The sequence below is a fragment of the Pseudophryne corroboree genome, chromosome 4 (assembly GCF_028390025.1).
Source record: "Pseudophryne corroboree isolate aPseCor3 chromosome 4, aPseCor3.hap2, whole genome shotgun sequence".
Classification (NCBI taxonomy): Eukaryota; Metazoa; Chordata; class Amphibia; order Anura; family Myobatrachidae; genus Pseudophryne; species Pseudophryne corroboree.
In genome coordinates, this window is record NC_086447.1 from 540570636 (window position 1) to 540595459 (window position 24824).

At 41.1% G+C, this 24824-nt stretch overlaps 1 protein-coding gene across 8 annotated transcripts in view; it reads right to left on the minus strand.

Moving 5' to 3' along the window:
- The window catches only part of LAMA2 (laminin subunit alpha 2), a 1276598-nt gene that overhangs the window by 788337 nt on the left and 463437 nt on the right, over positions 1 to 24824 (minus strand). For all 8 annotated transcript variants that reach the window (XM_063917336.1, XM_063917337.1, XM_063917331.1 and 5 more), the window contains exons 10-12: positions 22260 to 22420; positions 20011 to 20151; positions 18236 to 18412 (exon numbers count right to left, since the gene is read on the minus strand). In XM_063917336.1, the coding sequence (XP_063773406.1) occupies positions 18236 to 18412; positions 20011 to 20151; positions 22260 to 22420 (479 nt within the window). The remainder of the gene's footprint in view (positions 1 to 18235; positions 18413 to 20010; positions 20152 to 22259; positions 22421 to 24824) is intronic.

A 24824-nucleotide genomic window follows, 5' to 3' on the forward strand; every position in this document is an offset into this window, starting at 1 on the left:
TTAATTTAGGGTTCACTTTCCTGGATGTGAAAAACAAAATTATTTTTGTCAAATCAGCACTAAAAAGTTTACCAATGCAAGTGCAGTAAGTACTATGGGTATTAAAATATTATGCGCAAAGTGGGGTTTGTACAGTATTTGTGTTAACTTTTATTTATATAAACCCATCTCTGAACAAATTGGAGAATAGAAAATCTTGATTAGGAGCATTCAGTATGGGGTTAGTGGTTGGGGCGGACATAAGTGTCAGTTCATTCCCAACTAACACTATGGGGATATATTTAGGGCTGCCAGCACTAAGCTAGTGGCCCATATTCAACTCCAGAAAAGATTGGTAAGTCTCATAGGACTCTACTGATGACAATTGTGGTCCCGCATCCTCCAATGGCATTGGCCAAGTAGATTCCACCCAAGGTTAGGGCGTATAAGTATATGCCCTTCCAATAATTTTCAGAGGAAGAATAAAAATGTGTCAATACATGAAAATATACTATATGTAAAGCACTATCATATGAAGTAACATTTTGTGAGTTGTATTCAATGAAAGTGTACTGGTGTGTTAATACATAAATCCAATGCAATGTCAAATATTTTTCTATTTTAGCAAGAGCACAATTTCTTTTTTTTGTTGTTGCTGTGATAAGGTATCAATCCATGCTATTAAGGTTTAGAAAGCATGTCCCTATAAAGGAAACCTATATTGATAATATTAGGTAATAAAATGGACAGTGAGTCAGGAATACCAAAGAGATAAGTAGCAGCTTAGACTGCTCTGCCACAGCTGTAAAGGCAAATAAAATCCTGGGATGAATACAATGGATGAGGTGCACAAAAGGACAAAATGAAGAAAACATACAATTGCCTGAAAATAATTGGCAGAACAAATCTTGATAATGGGGTACCATTTTGGGCATGTCTTAAAAATCACAGATAGAGTGCAACTCTTTGCATTGACATATAACTGTATGATAAAATACATATTGGAAGGGTTTATCTAACTTATGGGTTTTCAATCTGCGGCCCTCCAGCTGCTGTGGAACTACACATCCCAGCATGCTCTGCCTCAATTTTAGCATGCCTTAATAGCAAAACTGTGACAGGGCATGCTGGGAAGTGTAGTTCCACCGCAGCTGGAGGTCCCCAAGTTGAAGACCCATGATTAACTTCTAAAAGTGTCGCTGATCTTGTTTGCAGAGTTTATTATGCATTTATAAGGCTTTTAGTTTGTTTGTATTCCATAATTCCTTCCAACCACTCTCAAAGCTCTTCTTTCAAATATATTTACAAGTTTACTGCTTTCATAATGCAGATTTCTAGGTTGGGGAAATTTTGTTCCTACTTCCTACAGTGGATGCAACATTTTCACAATATTGAGTATTAAAGATTCATAAGACAAATCTTTGTATTGGGCGTATTTCAATATATTTGAACATGTTAATATCTACTGTATATATAACCAGAACTCAGACTACTGACCCTGATTATTAGATATCAGTACAGACCACACATGTACTTCATTTCCCTCTCCTTTAAAAGTCAGTTTGGTACAGTACATACATACACATTCTCTGCTCTTTCTTTGAGTTCATAGGGCACATTCTATTTTGAATTTTAAAGTATGTATTTTTCTGAAGTCTGTTCAGTTGAGATATTCTCAAAGGCATATTTCTCTTTAACTCCAAACACTACAGGAAGATGCACATCTCTACTGAATTCACAAACAGCTTATCTCTCCTTTAGTAATCTTTCAGTTCACAGGATCTCTAACTATTCCCACATTTGTAATTCCATCTTTTTGTGTTCTTTTGTGTGTATAAAGAACTACATACCAGATGCTGGTTACTGATACAGAGCAAAATATATGGGACTCAGAAGTTGCTAAAGTTCCTTTGACTTAATGAGAATTTTAACAGAACACTGGGAAACTAGCTGAGCATATCACAACCATCATACTTTATGGCTCTGTAGAGAATGTCTCCGAAACTACAACTCTATCTCAGCCGTGGTAGAAAGGAAAGCTGGGGAAAAGTGATGTGATTTCTCATACTTATTTTTTAGCTGTTCCAAAAAGATAAATATGTTTTTGTTTCTATGCTTTTTACTATTATATAGCAGTTGCACTTTAGGCTAAGTTCTCAGTGTTTAACATAAAATACAACTGGCAGAACAAACCCACATTTTTAAGATTACAAAGTACTTTTTTTTTTTTACTCTTTTTAATAGTATCCTGTATTATTTTGTTAAAGTGAACTTTGTTGCAAACCTCAGACTTTTCAACACTAGATTAAAGCTGAACTGAGTTCTATATCCAAAATAACAAAGGTAGTGGAACCCAAATAGTCTTCTGGGGGAGATAAGCAATCTTGGAACACCTAGATGGTTGGCCATAGCAATAGGGTGAATTCAATTAGACGCGGTAAATTACAGTGGTTAATTGATCACCAGGGGGTTCATTCAATTATTCCCGACAGTCGACAATATCAGGGACACCATCAGAGGCAGTGGACTTAGTATATTTTTCATACTTCAGCATTGCATGTTCTATTTCTGATATTACACTCTTTTCATTTCATGTACCTCAGTGCAAACAGGGAGAATCTACATTCATCTCAAGGAAAGTGTTGTCTGATTTTTTTTTTGTTTATGACAGTTTCTTCACTTTCTGTATCTCTATCCATCTGATCAGAGCCATATTGGCACACCTATTCTCTATACTGAGTTATATAACCATTATCTTCTATTGTGAGCTCTTCTATGCTCATTTTCATATTTTATTTCCACAAATGGCATACAGACATATTTTACCTACACACCAAATATTTTATTGATAACATTTATTGATCTAAAAGATGACATCATTCACTGCTTCCTGTTAACAATTATTTCACAACAGTCACTACCAATTACAATTAAACAAGTCACCTAGTGAACGTATTGTAGATACATTGGCTAGAAGTTCCATCTGTCGGCAATAATACAGTGGCATGTGTAAAGAACTGTGACAAAGAATGCAGAAATGAAATCCAATTTTTTATATTGAGTGAAACACCCCTGATGAAGTCAACACTGATGAAACGCGTTGGTGATATGCAAGTTGTTTCTGAAGTTGACAGAAACCTTTGGCCATAATAAGGCACACTGACAGCTAAATAAATCAATGTATTAATGTGCTGTATGGACTGATAGTCAAACAAATTTTTAAGTTTTAATGTTTTTAAGAGATTGTTCTAATAAATGGAATGATTGGGTAATGGTTATATTAAGAAATCGTTTATAGGCGCCCCTGTAGATACTTTTTGTACTATTTCCAGTTATAAGGTCCAAATCCGGCAGAGGACCATGTGCAGGGTATACAGCAGCCGAACTTATAATCACATAAAATTATATTAAGAATAGTTTAGAGCGCAGTATCGGTAATAACAATATATATATATATATATATATATTAACAGTCCCAGTATAATCCACACTCATGTTTCCAGATCAATTGCTGGTGTAGCACCCTTATGGTCACCAGAACCAATCCACTACAATATAAAAACAGTCTCAATAGGAGCACTCACCAGTCTTCATATCACAACTTTTTATTAATCAGATCATCAATATTGCAGAAGTAGCATGCCAAAAAGTTGCGATATGAAGACTGATGGATGCTTCTGTTGAGATTGTTTATATGTATAGATATATATATATACATATATATATATATATATATATATATATTAATACACACACAAAATATTAGTGGAGGCAGGGAAATTAATAAGGTAGAGAGAGTGGTTGGGATTGGACATTGAGTGAAAATCTATATCCTGAAAAGAAGAAACGTGAAATGAATGGTTAAAACAGCTTAGCACAGACCATCTGTGTATTGCAAGGCTTTGTAGCTTTCAAATGTAACTACAGTAAAAGATCCAGGGATGGATCACTTTGAGTGGATGTGCTATTATAGGACAGCCAGCACCAGACTTGGATGTATTTATGAAATTTGATAATTAAATATACAGAGATTTTCTCCATTTTATTCACATACCAATGATTGGCTACCAGAATACTGACTGAACTGAATTTGCATGGAAAGCTTATACAAGTGTTTGTCAGGACTGTCAGATGTGGACAAAAGAGCCAAACATTAGTTTGAGGTGACACTAAGGACCCTCTTCAATTTAGTAGGGACCAGATACCTCCTTTAGTATACCTTATATTCATTCTCTTTTATTATAGTGGATGAAGTCTTCTCATCCAGTGGGCCACCTGAGTCACTTTTCCAGTTAATCATGTGATTCTGGGTAGCAGCATGTTTGGCTTTTAGTAGAAACTTTAAAGAACTTAGATGATGCCCTTCAGGAGGGAGTTGTGTTCACAAGGATTAAGAAAGGTCAGCGGCCTGCTTATCTCAGTTAGGGAGGGAGTGAATAAAGTACTTTCCTTGGAGATATGCAAAAGGACTGACTGTTTAAAAATCTAATTTTTCCCCAAAAGGCCCAGAAAAGCACAGTCACTGTGTCAATCCTGAGCAAAATTATGATTCGGCATTCACATGGAATAAAATCCAGATTATTCCAAAGAGATGTGACAGGTGAATGGGATTTGCAGTATTCCCATATAGAGTATGGCAGGTGAAGGTGGTAACATGGTGCAATCACTCCAGAGAAAGTCAGCTCTAGATGAGACATCCAAAGCTGAGGGCAAAGTAAAAGATTACAATAAGCAGCCTCCAGATTTATCTATTGTGGAACTCGCATTTTTTCAAATGAGGCCATCAGTTGGTTTAGATTGGTCACAAAACAAGACTGATATCTGGGAACCTTCTACCACAATTGGGGATAGTTCTGCATAGATAAGAAAGGTTTGTGTGAGGGGTTTGCTCCTACACACAAATTATGAAAACCACATGTGTAATTGCACCAGAATGGACCTATGCACTCACACTAGTAGAGTCTGGGACAAGTAGAGCAGGAAAGACAGATAACATCTTGATTTCTCATACGTCCTAGAGGATGCTGGGGACTCCAAAAGGACCATGGGGTATAGACGGAATCCGCAGGAGACATGGGCACTTTAAGACTTTAAAAGGGGTGTGAACTGGCTCCTCCCTCTATGCCCCTCCTCCAGACTCCAGTTAGATTCTGTGGACAGAGAGACTGGTCACACACTGAGGAGCTCCCCTGAGTTTCTCGGAAAAGACTTTGTTAGGTTTATTATTTTCAGGGAGCACTGCTGGCAACAGGCTCCCTGCATCGTGGGACTGAGGGGAGAGAAGCAGACCTACTTCTGTGAGTTTAAAGGCTCTGCTTCTTAGGCTACTGGACACCATTAGCTCCAGAGGGTCTGATCACTTGGTTCGCCTAGCTGCTCGTTCCCGGAGCCGCGCCGTCGTCCCCCTCACAGAGCCAGAAGAAAGAAGTCGGGTGAGTAAAAGAAGAAAGAAGACTTCAGTTAAGACGGCAGAAGACTTCACGGTCTCTGAGGTACCGCGCAGCGGTCGTGCTGCGCGCCATTGCTCCCACACACAAGCGGCACTACAAGGGTGCAGGGTGCAGGGGGGGCACCCTGGGCAGCAATAAAACCTCACTATCTATCCTGGCATAAGAGGTATACAGTGCATAGGCACTGTATACAGACCCCCGCCAGTATAAATATCTAGAAAATAGCCAGGCTGAAGTGCGCCATTAAGAGGGCGTGGCTTAGCCCTCACAGCTCTAAACAGCGCCATTTTCTCCTCACAGAGACACTGGCCCTGCCAAAGCACTGCTGAATAGGTCACAGTGGAAAATGGGGGGGCACAGTGTTTTGGTGCAATATATGTGAAAAGTAAAGCACAATAGATAGGGAGCATGGTGTAAAAGAGCTGGTAAACGTCTTCTGTGTATCCCTGACACAAAATAGTCAGTGTAATGTCGGTGGGTGTTTAGTACATGTGTGTCGGCATGTATGAGGCTGAGTACTCTGCCACAAAAACGGCTATAGGAATGTCTCAGTCGGCACCGCCGACGTCTGATGGTACTTGGTTCATGTAAATAAGTGTCCACATGTCAGTAGATGTATGCTTTTCCAAAGAGAAAACTATATGGGGAACACAGATGTGGGTGGGTGACCCTGTCGGCACCAACAAATCTGACTGGGTAAAAATTGACATAATAATGTGATGCATTTCAGAAAGCTATACCTGTATGTATATATAGATGTATGGTACGGTTGCATAGATCTGTGGCTCGAACACAGATGTAGTAATTTTTGTGGAGGGCGTAATATTGATAATATATTTCCCTCAGACCCCTCGGGGTCGCAAAAATGTTATTTTGCCCAGTTACTACTCCCTGATATCGACACGTATACTATTTCTTATGTTGACCATGATGTTTCCTGATTAGATCCACAACATCGGCATTCAATACATGTTTCATACACATTAAGAACGTATTAATGTCACTGGGGACCCTGCTGTTCCTGACAAAAATATATATATGAGATATATATATAGACGTATGTGTGTATATGGGTATTTAAATGTGTATATTCATATTACATTTTATAATGAATGCTGAAGTAAAGTTATTCCTTCTCATGTGCTGGTCGCTCTGTTAAAAAAGCTCTAGGTCAGCCATGACAAGATGGTTTCAAATCCTCACGAGGAGTCCGAGTGTTTATTCTTTTCCCGCCGTGGATAGAATAAAGTGAGAGTCAACCCCTGTTTCTGCACGGGGCCCTGTCACAAAGGATCGTATACAGGAAGCTAAGTGATATTTTAATTATATACGTTGATTATACTTGCATTACATGCGCATGGGGGAGTGCTTGTGTTCAGAAATGGTCGGTTTCTTTGTCATCCGATATAAATACCCTGGGAGGAGATGGGATACTCCTTAAGTTGGGTCATATCTAGAACAGTGAAGCATACTACCGTGCGAATACAAGGCATTTGGAACTTTGGGGTTTGCGGGCCAATTCCATGGTGGTCTCGCCTAGGAGGGCATTGTGGATTCATCAAGGGGATACTGGTGCTGACTCCCAGAAGAAGCGGAGTCTCTTCCCTATGAAGGTGAAGCCTGGTTTGGTGATGGCTTTGTTAATATGCTCGCGGCAGATACCACTGGTAAGTCTACCTTCTTGCCCTAGGATACCTCACTATGGTTGGGGACGCATTATTGTAGGATGCAGTCATTTCGACCGAATGGATAAGGTTTCCCTTTTCTTTACAGGTAAAGGAAGGTTAAAAGAGGTAAGAGGTCAGCTACCTTTTTCAAGTTCACAGGCAGAACTCGTCCTATGTTTTCTGCCACATCCACCGCAGGACATTGGATCTATCTTGCGGGAGCCCACACCGGTGGGACCACATCTAAAACTTTTCAGAGAGCCCCGTAAAGGACATGGACCAGTGAGTTAAGGATAGAGTCCCTAGCGGGACATACGGGAGTTTTTACAGACGTTTCCCCTCACTGATTTTTTTCATATAGACTTTACCGATTCTCCTCTGGACAGGGAGATAGTAAGTGATGCAATGCAAGAGTTGCGTCAGGATCAGGTCATTATCCTGCTGTTCTGGTCACAAAAAAAAAAAAAAGAGGAGAAGCTGTTATTCAAGCTTTTTCGTGCTTCCGAGGCCGGACGGCTCGGTCAGACCAAATCTTATATCTGAAATCTCAAATGTCCTACTCAAATTCCATGAGGGATTCTCTCATGGCAGGTTTCTCTACTCTGAAAATGGAGAAAGTAGGCCTAATTACGGTTTCTTTCGCATTAGGCTTAACTGAGGTTTGCGATTCAGGATTGTCGTTACCAATTCACCAGAATAATGGCGGTATGATGGGTTTCCTTCGATAGGAAGGAGACATAATTATTCTGTACTGGATCGCTCTCTGGATTACGGAGGGATCAAGAAGCAAAATGGTGAAAAACGTTGTTTCTCCCTGACAGTTCTTCGGCAGCAGAATTTGCCAAAATCCCTGTTGGTTCCAACGACGCGGTGGTCAGCTTGGGAAATATTATTTGCTTCCAGTGAAAAAAGCTCTGAGGATTCAGAGTCTGGTCAGACCTGCAACAATCCTTCAATACATTCAGTTACTGGAAAAGAGGGTTGAGTCCTACAAGGCCATTCAGTGGGCAGCTTGTATGCCAGAGTGTTAGCGGGACCTAGTGGAGAAGTGATCCGGTTCCCACCTGGGATAATCATGGTTTCAAGACCAGAATATCACTCCTGTGGTAGCGGCGCAATTCTCACCGAGGACAAGGGTCAAATTAGGATACTTGTCACCACGATAACGGTCTGAAGTTAAGGGCCGTTTATAACGGTTTTCTGCAAACAAAGACCGGAGAAGAAATGGCAGAAGCCAGAAAGCTTTGTCGCTGGGCGACAAAAACGTTTACGCGCTCTGTCAGCGATGTTTGTTCCAAGAGTGGACAACGGGGAAGCAAACTTCCTCGGCGGACACGTTCTCCAGCCAGGAGAGTGGAGTCTTCATCAAGCGAGTGTCACAGAAGTGACAAGTTTTGGGGAATTCCACAAAAAGACAAGATGGCGTCTCGCCTCGACAAGTGATAGCGGGGGACGCCCTAGTGACACCATGGGTGTTTTGGTCAGTCTATGTGTTCCCTCCACTTCCACTCTTTCCAAAGATGCTAAAAGATCATACGAAGAACAAAGGTTCAGGTGATCCTCATTCTTCCAGACTGATCACGGAGGGCTGGTATCCGGATCTTCAGGAATTACTCATAGGAGTTCTCTGACCTCTTCCTCTGAGAGAGGATCTGTTACATCAGTGACGTGCGGTGGGGTGAGGCAGGTGAGGCAGAGCCTTTCCTGTCATACTATCGTTTGTGCCAGAGTTTTGACTGTATAAAGTATATAAAAAATACAAATAAGTTGTTTGAAATATCTTCTTTGCATTATTCTAATGATTTTTATAGCCAAAACTCTGGAGTAAAAAGTCTATGGCAGGTGAGGCAGTGCCTCACTTATCTGTCTTTTCTGCACATCTCTCATAAAAACTCACCAAATTTCCAGGAGTTTATACGGCTGCACCTGTGCGTAATGCCCAGATGTACACTTTGGCTCATATATTGCATGGAATTCTGGCTCTGGGGTTAGTCAGTGCCTCCTGAGTTATTTAGCTCACTGCACATCCCTGTGTTACAGTAGGGGCCGTGTATGTTCCAGGACGTACCGCGGTTTCCATTGACGGCCTAGGGGTTGCACGCCGGATCCCAATCCGAAGGGGTATTCCCAGTGAAGTCATCCCTACTCTTCTTCAGGCAGAAAAGAAGTAACATTACAACATTACCGCCATTTTTGGAGAAAGTATGTGTCTTGGTGTGAATCCAAGAAAGTTCCTACGGAAGTATTCCAGTTGGGTCATTTTCTCCATTCTTTTCTTATAAGATCGTGTGGATGTGGGTCTTAAGTTGGGCTCGATTAAGGTTCAGTTTTAAGCCTTATCGGGTTTCTTCCTACAATAATTAGCCTCCTTTTCCAGAGGTACAAACTTTCGTGAAAGGAGTGTTGCACATCCATCTTCGCTTGTGCCCCTGTGACACCAGGGGATCTTACCGTGGGTTGCAGTTCCTGCAATTTCATTGGTTGAATTGTTCAATAAGGTTGAGTGAAAATTCCTCACTTGGAAAGTGGTCATGCGGTTGGTTTTGGCATCCGCAAGGTGGGTATCTGAATGAGCGGTTTGTCTCACAGTAGCCCTGTTTAATCTTCCATGAAGATAGATCAGAGTTGAGAACTCGTCAGCATTTTCTGCCAAAAGTGGTTTCATCGCTTCACATGAACCAACCTAGTGTGGTGCCGGTGGCTACTGACGCCTGGGCGACATCGAAATATCTCAATGTGGTCTAAGTTTTGAAACTCTCTGTTGCCAGAATGGCTCACGTTAGGAAAACAGACGCTCGGTTTATCCTGTATGATCCCAACGAGATTGGAGTTCCTACTGCCAAGCAGACTATTCCACGCTGGATCTGTGATACAATTCAGCAGGCTCATTCTATGGCTGGATTGCCGTTACCAAAATCGGTGTAGGCCCATTCTACCAGAAAGGTGGGCGCGTTCTGGGCGGCTGCCCGAGGGATCTTGATATTACAGCTTTGCCAAGCGGCTCCTTGGTTGGGTTCAAACACCTTTGCAAGGGTTACAAGTTTGATCCCCTGGCTGATGAGGACCTCATGTTGGTCAATCGGTGCGGCACAGTCATCCGCACTCTCCCGTCCGTTCTGGAGCTTTGGTATAGACCCCATGGTCTTTTTGGAGTCCCCAGCATCCTCTAGGACGTATGAGAAAATAGGATTTTAATACCTACCGGTAAATCCTTTTCTCTTAGTCCGTAGAGGATGCTGTGCGCCCGTCCCAGTGCGTACTGTATCTGCAGTTATTAGTTTTGGTTACACACATGCTGTGTTACTTTTCAGTCGGCCTGTTGCTGACGTTATTCATGCCGTGGCATACATTATGCTATTATTGGTGGTGTTTACACACAGGTTGTGTTACGTTTTCTGGCAGCATATTGCTGCATATTTTTCATGCCGTCAACTGGTGTTCTATTGAATGCCACGTTCTGTGGCATGCTGGAGGTGTGAGCTGGTTTGTCGCTCACCGTGGTTTAAATGATAAATTATTTCCTCAAAATGTCCATCTCCCTGGGCGCAGTTCTTTAACTGGAGTCTGGAGGAGGGGCATAGAGGGAGGAGCCAGTTCACACCCCTTTTAAAGTCTTAAAGTGCCCATGTCTCCTGCGGATCCCGTCTATACCCCATGGTCCTTTTGGAGTCCCCAGCATCCTCTACGGACTAAGAGAAAAGGATTTACCGGTAGGTATTAAAATCCTATTATTTGCTCAGCCACAAGATTATTCATTTTTGTTAACTAATTAGGGGAACATGTCTGAGTATTTAAAGAATCACATGAAGAGGTAATATAAATCCCTAAATATTTAATTTCTGTAAACCTCCATTAAAATATATAATTGCAATTCCAGAAATTCAAGGTTTAAAGCTGCAGATGTAACATAAAGCAAGGAGTTTTGTTTTTAGAAAAATGAATTATATTCTGAAATGCCAAGAGTTTGAAATAAAGTAGGTAGAGATATATTGGGAAAGGTAGGTGTGAGAAGAACATTATCTCCAAATCAGCACACCTTATACTCCTCCATCCCAAACAGCACTCCTCTAAAATTCAATGACAAAGGTTTCTTACTACCAGGGTCTTAATGACTAGCGTAAATCAGGGGCGATAATTACAGGCAACATGAAACACCTCTCTCTAGTACTAGTTGCTACAGAAAAATGTAGAACGTTATTTACTGAAGCCTTCGCATGTGGAGTAAAATCTTAATCTTAAATCCCATGGAGAAAATTACCTTCAAACTTGAAATGACCCAGAGATTGCATAAATGGCCAACTGGTCACCTCAAACACTTTGGGGTAAATTTACTAAGGTGGGAGTTTTTTTTAGAACTGGTGATGTTGCTCATAGCAACCAATCAGATTCTACTTAAAATGTATCTAGCTGCTTCTAAAAGATAATAGAATCTGATTGGTTGCTATGGGCAACATCACCAGTTCTAAAAAAAAACCTTCCACCTTAGTAAACTTACCCCTTTGTCTACATCAAGAGAAAGCACCACAGACAAGAATTTCAGTGGGTGAGACTGATAATATGTCTGGTGTAATTGCAGGCTATCCTTCAAGACATGGATCCCACTAGGTCATTTTGGATCAGTTGGGGTAAAACGGAGTTCATATGTCCAAATGTAAAGAGAGGATGTTTAGGTAAAAAGAGAGGAATTTTGCATAAATATTAAACCCAGTGTTCAACAGCAAATTGAGCTGTCCCCATTGGGATAAACACAGTTGTGGACTCAAGATCCTCTTTCAAGTCGGTGGCTGTGAAGCCATCTGGCCATAGAGCATTGTTCAAATTTAAGCTTTTACAATAAATTTCATCTGTGATCTCTTAGGAACAAACAAAACGATTATGTTACTAATGACCCTATGCACTTTGCATGGACACAGAAAATCTGTATGCCTGCTAATATGCTAGGATATGAAGCACCTGAATGTTCTCAGCTTGTCCTTTCTGACACTTCTGTATGGTGTGTTGGAAACATAACCTCTAAGTATTAATTTCTGATGGGGTGAGGAAAAATCGTAGGATCAAAACAGGTAAGACCTCATTGTGTATAATACCCCAGCAGAGAGGATGCAAAACTTTGAATAGGTGGCATCTCACCCTATTAAGAAAAGAATTTTCCTTGGGTACTATTTGCTAAATGTATCAGAGGATGCACAGTGGAGAGCATACTGATTTCCTCCTGGTACTCCTTTCACGGTTACCACTGTTAAATATGGTTTTCTGTGTTCTTTTAAAGTTCATAGGTGTCATGGTTGGTCACTAGCCTTCTTCTTTTATGTTGTCTCTCAAGCTTTGAGTACTGATATTACCAAAATCTAGGAGTTTAGCCACACGTATATTGTGTTGAGTACTCATGGGTGTTTCCTGGAAATTTCATTCCTTCTCTGAAAGCATATAGCAAAAACATTCTTCACAAATCCTACAATTTTAATTTATCTTTGGTTTACATGATCACAATTTCAAAATGCATATCAACTGAAAGAAATAATGGATAGCATGACCCCACTATGTTGCTCCTGTGATATATTTTCCTTGCACTAATTTTCTTTCTTCTCTCTCTTACATAATATTTGTCACGCTGCCCTCTAGCAAGACTGGATAATATAGGTATCAGGAGAGCTGTTTAGCTTCATTCAGGATGGTTTCACACCCTGATTGATTAGCCATCACCTATCAGCCCTGTATCTTTCACCGACCAATAGTAGTTGCCAACCTGATATCTCTATCATTGTTGAGAACTCGACAATCAATCCTACCCCACAAGCTCGCTGCCTAGGTGTCATCCTCGACTCTGAATTGTCCTTTTTTCTCCACAATCAATCTGTCTCTAAATCTTGCTACATGCATCTAAAAAAAATATAAAAAATAAGACAATACCTTACACAAGACTCTAATCCATGCTCTAACTGTCTCTCGCATTAATTATTGCAATAGTGTTCTTAATGGTTTTACCAAAAAGAGACTCTCACCACTGCAATCCATTATGAATGCAGCTGCGAGGCTAATCTTCCTCTCAAATTGTTCATCATCTGTGGATACGCTCTGCCAGTCCCTCCGTTGGTAACCTGTATTCTACCGTATTCAATATAAAATACTTTTACCCACACACAAGGCCATTAACCAAACTACACCAATGTACATCTCTTTGCTTCTCAAAATATCTCCCATCCCAACCTCTTCACTCTTCACAAGATCTATGTCTCTCATCCACACTCATTATTTTCTCCTATTCACGATTGCAGGACTTTCTTCGGGCTGTATCCACTCTGTGGAATGCCTTCCCACACACAATAAGACTATCCTCTACTCTCCAAACCTTCAAGCATTCTTTGAAAAATCATCTCATCAGACAAGCGTATCAAATTCCAGAACCACCCACATAACCTACAGAAACTTTCCTATCCAATTACATCCCCACTGAGTCCACACATATCCCCACTTTCCCATCCTCCTGACCCAAGGCCAACTTTGCTGTTTGACCATATCATACAGCAGACCACCGAGAACCTATGCAATCTTGTGTGTCATTATGCAATAGATAGCGCCTATCCTTGTGTATCAATGCCTAATTCCATATAGGTTGTAAGCTTGCAAGCAGGGCATTCCAACCTCTAGTACAGTACTACAATAGAGTAATATTGGATGCTTCACATATGGTATTACCTTGTAGATTTGCCAATTCCATTTTAAGTTTTTGCAAACTGTAATACATCTGCTGCAGTTTGAGTTTTCACTTTCTGGGTTTCGATTTGAAAATTTCATCCAAAGAGTTGCGGTATGCAATCTGTTACTAAATCACAGATTTGTAGCTTTCCCCCAAAATATCATGGTACAAAAAAAAATCCTGGTCATAAAGACCCTCATAGTTATATTAATGACTGTGTGGCAACCAGCACTCTTGTGCTGAAAGACAAGCATGGCATGTGCAATTGCAACAGGCTCCCCCCCCCCAGCCCTAACCCTAATAGTAACCCCGATACTTACCTTTAGGATGTCACCGGTCAGTGTTCTGGCACTGGGATTCCGAGTGCTGTCGGGATCCCAACATTGGTCATATGACCGCCAGCATCCCGACTGCTGTGATGCTAACCGCTTTCTCTCTGTCCAAACCACTGACAACTTTTTCAACCTTTTACTCCCGATATATTTATCAAGTCTTTCAGCAGAAAGTTATTTATGCCATAAACATCAATTAAATGAAATGTGTATACTAAATGTACTTCCTGCAGTGTATTTCATTTAGGCCTATTCTTATTCTCTCACAGACAATAATACCAGCCTCATATCAGCTGCCTTGTGTATGTGTCCCCATCAGACACAAATAGAAAAGAAAGAAAGAAATAACAAGTCAAATCTGCAGGAATCATTGTGATGGTAATATACTTAATCATTTGAGTAAAAAGTGTCATCATGATTGTAATTCACATGATGTAACATGACAGTTAAGATGTACTATGGTAATTTGGAAGAGCTTTCAGTATTATTGAAGTATCAAAAATTTATATGGTTCACTTATTAAGTCAAATTGTTTCATTCAGATAGAAAAGGCTGATACTAAATCACAAAAGAGCAGAGTGTTACATTTGGGAGAAAACCTGGTTGTTACATGCAATGTGTGCACACTGCTGCGATTATTCCATTCAGTGAATACAGATACAATTATCATACATATCTACAAGAGAGCTTGATTGAAATACTTTTTTCATTGACAATGAAAGCTTCGCCCAAAGAATTGTGATTTATTTTTGGGAACTGACATTGTGAATGGTTCAGTTAAATATTTCTTCGCTGGAACAAGATACATTTTGATTTATTTGACCAGAAACACAGCCGTAACTGTATGTTCAGGATATTAACCAGGAAAATAAACATTTATTAAATGTATTGCATGGGCAAATATTCTCTGCAAAGCAATGTAGAATATAAATAACTGGTAATAAATATAAATGTAGATACAGGTATATAGCTTGGTATCACATTATAATAGCCCAGATATGTCACTCTGTGACTTTGTGGATAACGCTGAGCGTGGCTAGGAGCTCTCATTGGTTTAGCAGCAGGTCTATCACACCCAGTCCACAGCTGATTGGGCAAGAAACGCCCTCCCACACAGGTTGCATCCAGTGGGAGGCTCTGCCCTTTGGCTGCTGTGTGTTCCCAGAGCAGGATTAACAATGGGGCTGATGGAGTTGCAGCTCCAGGTCCACACCCCAAAATAGGCCCACTGCAACTGCAGCAACATACCCTCCAACAATTTACACATAAAAATCGGTACAAAGTCGAAAAGGGGGCGTGGTCACGGGTAAAGTGGCGTGGCCATGCCCCTTATCCTTTATTGGAAGCTTGAAGAGCCAGAAATCGGTACAGACCATAATAAAAGGTACTGTACCTGCCGAAAATGTACAGTTGGAGGGTATGCCACTGCATCTGCAGCAAGTCTCTGTGCTGTAGATAGGGAGAAAAAAAATCCTTTTACTGCAGCATCCTATGTCCTGCTGCCAGTCCGTATGCCCCCTCTGGCATCAACAATCCTCACTCCCAAGCCGCAGCACAGGTGGAACAAAAGCTGCTGCGGCCATCAGCATAGATGTATATGAAAGCACCACAGTGGAAGGCTTTCATAGACCTCCCTGCACTGCATACTCTCTGAGCCCCAGAGCCTCCTCTGCGCGTGATGTCACAGACGTGACTTCTTCGCCCCAGCCGCGCCCAGATCCCCAGAGGCCCTAACTCTGCAACACAGCACCTGGGCTGCCGGCCTGGAAGCCCTGAGATGGCTAAAGTAATAGATAGAGTGGGTAATATCGCGGAGGGTAATGTCTGGACGCTGAATCAATGTAAAAGGCGACAGTGCTGTGCAGTGCAGTGGGTGTGCAGTGTCACTGGCACTCTCACCTTTTACATTGATTCAGCCAGTCAGTGGGTTCTGCCAGCCAGTCACTATTGTTAGCGCTTGTGTCCAAACGCGCTGCATTACAGGGAAGTAGACACACAAAATAAACCACAACTCCAAGCAGCAGCCCTTAGCGCCAAAGCATTCTGACGCTAAGGCCTGCTGTGAGCTGTAGTTTGTTGAGTGCATCTTCTTCCCTGTAATGTGGCGTGTTGGGACACCTGGGCTAACAATAGTGACTGGCTGCTGTGCGAGACTCCAGGAGAGCCACTGCCAAAAGGGAGGACAGCAGCATAGCTGCTTCCAGGAAAGAAGCAGGAGAAGCAATTCCCGCCCCTCCCCCACTCGCAGTACCTCCAGGCCCCATCCACGGTACCCCCGCACACCCCCTCCACCACTCGCAGTGGTTCCGAACCCCCTTCCCCACCCGCAGCACCCATGCACCCGCCCTTCCCCCACCCCGCGGTGGCTCCGGACCCACACCCACGGCACATATGCACCCGCCCCTCACCCACCCAGTGCACCACCGCACCAGCCCCTCCCCCACCTGCGGCACACTCATAACCACCCCTCCCCCACCCATGGCACCCACGGCCCCCTCCCCATCCACGTCTCCCCCTCCCCCACCACTCCCCCAACCACAGCAACTACTAGGTGATTCATCAGGCCCTGCATGCGCTGTTCACGCTGTTGCAAGGGGCTACGACTCCTTATCCATTGCACGCCCGTTGTTCGTGCAATATTTAACCACTCACACAATTATGATTGGAGGTAATACTCCATATAATACAAATATTGGACGACACAAGGGCATGCAAGGGTTAAGGGGTGTAGCCCCTAATGACATGGTGAAGAGCACCCGTAGGGTGCGATGAATCACCTAGTCACATTATAATAGTAACTACATTATTTATTTTATTTATTAACAGTTTCTATATAGCAGAGCAAATTTCGGTGCACTTTACAAACTATAGATGCTGAGTAAAGGGATAACTCTAAATATAGTAGGTACAATAAATTTATTGTCGGATTCAGTTATCCCGGCTGTCGGAACCCTGGTGATCAGGAGACCACCAGAATAATGGCAGTGAGCACAGCGCGTCCCCTGTGGGCTCGCTATGCTTGCCATGCTTCTGACCCGGTAGTGACCTTCAGTTGACACAGGATTATATTCCCCCTTGGGTAGTGGCATGGACCACCACCCGAGTGGTGATTTTGGGCCCAACCACCGGTATTTCACTGGGTATCGGGTTTCTGGTGTTGGTATCTTGACTGCCGAGATTCCGGCAGCTGTCAACTTGAATGCCTCCCATATTGTCATTGACATAGGGCTTCTGATGCACTGCAGTGAAATACACTGCTAATAAAAATGTATACGTATGCAATATATATACTGTACTTTTTGTCATTATTACAAAAGTCAATGCACAGTAAATTCAAAATAAGTCCCAATGTGATGTCCGAAGTACTGTAGAATGGATAGGCCTGGATTGGCGGGAGGACAGACAGGCAAAGGTCTATTTGCCTGCTCATTGATCAAATCATTGTATGAATATTGAATTATTTATATATGATGAAGATGTAACTACTGTATGAACTTAATAATAGCACCGTTTTACATATTATATTTAACTGGTAGAGCTACAGAACCAAGGAGAAGGGGTCATGGAGTGGCAATTAAATGATAACCTATGAAGGTATGTATGGTTTACACCTACAGTATGTATGGCACCATATAAATTAGTAGTAGCAGTAATAATAATAATAATAATAATAATAATAATAATACTAATAATAGTAGTAATGTCTGGCATAGAGAATTGAAAACGTTTGTAAAGTAGAAGCTGTAGTTGGGCACTGGGTACATTTTCAGATTGGTGGAGATAAACCAGTCTACAGTATGTTATGTGATGATTTAAAATGTAATACAAAGCATTTCACATTACATGCTTATACAGTGAGGCTGGCTTTAGCTGCCCCCCTGATGGGTAGTATACATATTCTACTAGAACTTGCAGTATTCATGTTCTGCTAGCAGCTCTGTCCAGTTTAGGAAACATACTAGTTACAGTACCTTCTTCTATTTCATGCAGATGTCAGTATGGAAGCTTAAATTCCCATTTATTCTCAAAAATTCAAAAGCATATATTAAAACAGAATAAAATAAAACAACAGTCACAATAATGAACAAAAAGTGTAAAAGTGAGCCTTACTTTATTGTGCAAATATGGAGACGGAGCAGCCCAGTAAATAACATCCAGAAGACCTTGAGATTGGGCATCTACTTTTCTAATGCTCAGTTGCTGGGGTCCATCAAATCTATCCTTAGTAGGTGCAACCTTATTGTCACCATATAATTCTGTAAGGTACCACCCATTCATATCAGTGATCTGAAGAAAAAAATTATTTTGTTACAAATAAGTCGCATATGCCTTATAGAGAGAGAGTAGCCAAGTGTAATTGGTCAGTGACTTACACATATTTATCAAATGTGACCAGAACTTGTTCATTGAAAAAGTCTCTCCTGTAAGGCTCCCGAACAGGTAGAATATCCCTTATTCACTACAATAATAAATTCTCTACACATTTACATACATTCAATACAATTTATTTTATGTATTTAAATTGTAATTTTAGATGAATGGCCATAAGTGATTTAGCTTAGAATATAATTCACAAATGACTGAGCCCACACAGCCAGCAATATATAAAAGTAACAAGGGCATGATGATTGTCAGCAAAATGAGTGCACATGGTACTGTAGATACTGTGTAGCACTACTTACTTACCGATAGTAACTTGTTGCAGAATAAAACACCATCTGCCCAGGAAAAACATGAAAACCATGTGCCACAAGCTTGATAGTGGGGGTAAGTGGCTGCATTGGAGACCATCGCCATGTGTGCGAATGAGTCCTGCACCATAGGATGCTGTCTGGCATCAGACTGTCATTGATTGACAGTCTGATGAGATTTTGGAGGTGGGGAGGAGGTGGCATCATGCTCTGCTTGGAAAAACAGAGGCGTGATGCCTCCATTTAGGGGGTGGGACGAGGCCAGGGATCTCCATGAAAGGATCTCCATCTGATCGTGAGTGCTTTGATCTGATGCTGTGTCCTAGAATGCAGCTCAGATCCCTAGGCAGCAGGAGGCATCTGCATGTGATAGACACCTCCTGCTGCATTTACTTACAGTGCTATTACATACAGCAGATAGCAAATCCAACCGCTACTGAATGATCCCCAGTATTATTATGCTATAAACTGCAGAACCATATCCCTAGCTTAGAACAAACAGCCAACCCTTTACTGTTTACTTTATCTCTCTTGCAATGTAAGTAATTATTTTTGCTCTTGAGCTTTAATAAGAGAGCTCTGTGTCCCCTTTTATGCACAAGGCTGCAGGATATCATTTCAAATGTCCCTCCAAATGCCCCTACTATAAGCTGCCTCCACTATATATGGTTCTTTGTGTGATAAATAATATTTCCTAGATACACAGTTGCTTGCTTGTCTCACACTAAGGGGTCAATCGAAATACCCATGAAGGGTGCAAGTTGCCATTGCCACAGCATTGAAACACTGGTGACAGCACCCAAACTCGTACCCCATGTGCCCCATTTAGTGCACAACTTGTAGATTTTTGCTTGCAGGGGCTGCAAACAAAAGTGTGCAAGCCGGTGGTACAGTAAGTGCGGCATACAGTCCACACTTACTCTCACCCACAATGTCTTTGTGAGTAATTGGATTGACCCCATAGACTCTGATGCAGAAACAAAGTGAATAATGTCTAACAGACAACAAGACATATTGCTCATTGCAAATACATTGATGGTATTTTTAAAGATATTGATAGCAACAGAACTGTATATAAATAGAGAGAGAGAGAGAGAGAGAGTCGGTGCACGCATGTATAAATGGATAGATAAAACATCCTAAAGTAGATCAATACCAAACTGATGAACATAATGACAGTTTATTAATATTTACCTTGGTGTAAGTAAGGCGAGAATCTATACAGATGTTTGAAACCCCAGAGCAAAAACACTGATCACAACCTCTGGGATTGTCACGCTGGAGGTTGAAGAACCCATTTCTACACACATCACAGTTATTTCCTTGTACATTTTCCTAGAAATTACAAATCAAAATCATAGCTAAAGCATGTGCTGTATCTGTATCATATAGAAAGTAATCAGAGAATTATGTCACTTGGCCTAAACATTCAAATAGGAAGAGGCTTTGATTTCTAAAGTAGTATGTAATTTACGTTGAGGTTGTTACAATTAAATTGTAATTACAGATGTAATCTCATACACTGAGGCTTCAAAAATGCCAAACAGCCTCCCTCAGAGTGCTAGGTTCCGGATGTCTAGTCAGCACCAAATGTTTTTCTCACTCAAAAAATTTGCATCTTATTTGCATAAATAAAACAACAGGGAGCGACAAAACCACTTTGTAGAATACACTGATCAATTAGTGAAATTTGTATATCTGTGTGTAGCTGAAACAGTATGTGCCGTGAAAGTTGCAGCCAAACTTCCCTAGTACACTTTGAGTGGTATTTTGTCGCATCTACAATGTGAATAAGATGCTATTTATTTTTCCAGAAAGTTGTATGAGGACACATCTGTATGTACAACTTTCACATTTTTTGTAATAGAAACAATTTCGGCAAATATAGCAAATGTAGCCCATGCTATGCTTTAATGCAGAGCCATGCTGTGTTTCATGGATGGTGTATTTATCAGACTATTCCAGACCTTTTTTTACTTTTTTTTTTTAAATATGTTTTTATGAGTTTATTACTGTCTGTACTCTCCAATGCATTTAACTAAAATAGTAAGAAGCCTATGCAAAATTAATTGTAGGGATGGATAAATATAATTAACAATTTTAGTAATATACTGAAGCACTGTAATGCATGCTTACTGTAGCACTGTATTTTGCACTGTAGTTCGATAATCTGCAGATATCGGGTCTGGACAGTTTCTATTGTCAAGTAAGTGGTTTAGTAGTCTATATATGAAAGGCAAAGAGCAATAATTCCTGGTAAAGGCTATAGCCAGCTGTTCAAGTGCTATACTTCATTGGGGGCATTCTCCAATGCCATGGGGAACCAGCATATACACTGTAGACAGCTGCAGTGCAAGTAAATAATATACAAGTAACTCAGCTACTGTATCTTCCAATCTCAAGATACTGACAACAGGAAAAAGTGCATTATTTAGAAAATAAAGCATCCTTAACATTTTTTTAAGAATAAAATATATAATTGTATATTCATTTATTAACAATTTTTACTTTTTTAAAAGCTAAATAATGTTTTTCTTTTTATTTCTTTTAGTGAATGAGGAATTGGAAGGCTGAGTCAAGCAAACACCAGCTACAGTGATTCCAACTCTGTTATTGTAATCATAATAATATTGCCTTCTATTGCACAACATATAGAACTGTTCAATAATGACACAGGGGGTAATTCAGATCTGATTGCAACAGCAAATTTGTTAGCTAATGGGCAAAACCATGTGCACTACAGGTGGGGCAGATGTAACATGTGCAGAGAGAGTTAGATTTGGGTGGGTTATAGTGTTTCTGTGCAGGGTATATACTGTCTGCTTTATATTTACACTGCAATTTAGATTCAGTTTAAACACACCCCACCCAAATCTAACTCTCTCTGCACATGTTATATCTGCCCCCCCCCCCCTGCAGTGCACATAGTTTTGCCCATTTGCTAAAGATTAAGCAATGCAAAAATTTCTTTCAGAAACTGATGTCTTATTCAATTGTAATATTTATTTATTTTTATTTATTTATTTTGACATGTGGGGAGGGGGTCACTTACAGGATTTATAAGTTGAAAAAGGCATACCTTTCTGTAAAAAATTTAAAGTTTATTTAAATTGGTTTACTATGGACTGTTTTGTTAATCTGACCAGTGCTATTAATAAACAGGACAAATTTTCATTAACACAGTTTGATTCACTGTAGTACTGTAGGTATTTGTCTACCTTGGACAGTGCCCAAAAAATAGGATTGTTCCACAGAAATCGGGACAGTTGGAAGGTACTGTATGTTTGTCATTATACAGGAATGAGCACATTTGTATAATCTTGCCTTAAATAATATGTTTGACAGCAAATTATATTGATTACCAGTTAAAGATCTAGATATAAAAGCAATCATGTTAAATGAGTAAAAATTTAAATAATAATGTATCTTGCAAATACACGTACCTTGCAAATACATTGGTCAATACAGGGGTCTTCATTTATACTGCCTGCAATACTGCAATTACACTTTTCACAATATGGATATCCGGTGTATCCCAAATCACATTGATTACATTTTTCCCCTCCATAGCCAGGTTTACAATAACATGAACCAGGTAATAAGTCTAGATAAAGAGTGACAATACATGGTCAATAAAGACTGACATTTTGTTTGAGATTATTCTTTTCAAGCATTATACAAACCTTTTCTATCCAGCAACTCACCACTTCTGGGAAATTATAGCAAAACATTGCTGAGTAACTATTAAATGTCTACACCAGCTATAGTACATACTGGATTGTAGAGAAGATGCACTAAGCTTTGAAGAGTAATAAAGAGGAGAGTACCAAACAATCAGCTCCTGTCATGCTACAGGCTGTATTTGAAAAATGACAGGAGATGATTAGCTGGTAGTTTATCACTTTATCACTCTCCAAAGCTTAGTACAACTCCCCCACAGTTAGATAAATACAGTGGTATCGGTAACAGTTATTTATATAGCAGACACATATTACACAGTGCGTTACAGAGAATGTTCCAGTCATTCACATCAGTCCCTGCCCCAGTGGAACTTACCACCTATATTTCCTGTCACGTGGACACGCATGCATATTAGCAAATCTCCTAACATTTTAGATGTGATTACAGGGAACCCTCCGCGAGCCAAAGGCATGTGATGTTAAAAGGAGGGCTTGGCCTAGGTCCTCTTAGGCCATGCCCCCCGAATGACAATGTTTTGGATGCATGCCTGCATGTCACACACCTGTTTTTACGTCACTGGGCACTGAATTGACACTGCATGCATGCATGCGAGTAGCATCTATTCACCACCTTCGCCGGCAATGCAGTTCATGCTGTACAGCAGAGCAGAGAGCAGGAGCTATAACAGCACATCTTCCAACCTCCTGACTGCCTGCGGGACACTGCGGCCCACGGGTGGGACAGTCCTCGAGCAGCCAGATTAACTCGCTAAAATCTGGACTGTTGGGTGGTATGTGTTAGGGTTATATTTTGTCTCTATCCAATTGACCTACCAGTGAAGTATGATATGGGAGTGTGAAACCAAACATGGAGAGGACATATAACCTCCACACACATCTACCATAAACCTCATGTGCATGTGCAAACAGGTGCTGATTGCATTATGATCGTCTCTGATAAATGGAAGTAGAAGGATACCAGATACTACACAGATTACATAAGGCGACAATACAGTATATCACAGAGACATATAGAAATGTTATATGGAGAATAGCAAACACTGTGAATATTTGTAATGCTTGATATCTGTACAATAAGTATTCAGAGCAATTTAGGATCAAATCAACAGGGTGTCCTATGTGCAAAGCCAGGCATTTTTAAGCAAATAAAGTATGTCTGTGCTTTTGAGTGGTCTCTGCCTAAGGTGAGAATTGCTGTGTGAGGAAATATTAGCAGAATGAAGCTTCCATTGCTTTACACAGGATTACAGCGAACCTGCATCAATTTTTTCCCAGGACCCAGTAGTCTATAAATAATACCCCATAACCTGTATGTGTTAAATAAAATAATCGCACCAATCTGATTTATTCAGTGGTAAAGCATTTTGTAGGTAAAACTTTGCCCCTTTAGATAACAGTCGCTCCCCACCTGGTACAGAAAAAGTAGATTTCTAGGCAGCTCTCCACTGTAACATTTGTGTTTTGTCTGCTCTAAAGCTTTTGATAATGGGCTTCACAGTGGTGTAGTGTTTAGCACTACTGGCTCACAGCACTGAGGTCATGTGTTCAAGTTCTGGTCATCGCTCATCTGTGTGGAGTCCCCTGTGTTTGTGTGAGTTTCTTCTCATACCTCAAAAACATGCTGGTAGGTTAACTGGATTCTGACAAAATTAGCATCTGTGAACACTTGAATGTTATGGAATTTAGACTGTAAGCTCCAACAGGACAGGAACTGACATACAGTAAATTACGTATAGGGGCTGTGCAGGAATTCTGGCAGGTCTGCCCATATTTTTAAAACAGTAATCATTTACAAGGGAGGGTCGCAATTGGGGGGCGGGTTGGGAGGCTAGTGGGGCACGTATTTCAGTCACCAGATTAGAGGGGACGGTAAGGTGGTGCGAATCCCCATGGGAGCCAAGAGAGGAGATAGGCTGGTGCTGGCTGGAAGGGGAGGTTTGAGGACACAAAGTCAACATACAGTAGTGCTGATGCTGGCCGATAAGCACAGCGCACAACCTGCAACCTTTAGTAGTAGTAAAACAGCAGCAGCTGCCTGGTCTCTCCGGCCCCAGAAACACGGCCTGCACATTGGCGGGCGCACTAAATTGCTAAATTGCCATTTAATTTCTGTGCACGTGCCGGGAGCCCATTACCAGTAGCAGAAGCTTGCCAGATAGGGCCAGATAGCAGGAGCACCAGGACAGGGAGTTGTGGAGCACCATGCCCAGCCAGCTAATGCGTGCATCAGAGTCCCCAATGTAGGGCTGAGGCAGGGTCAGTGGCTCCTATGCAAGGTGTGACTGCAGCAGCAACTTCCCAAGCCTG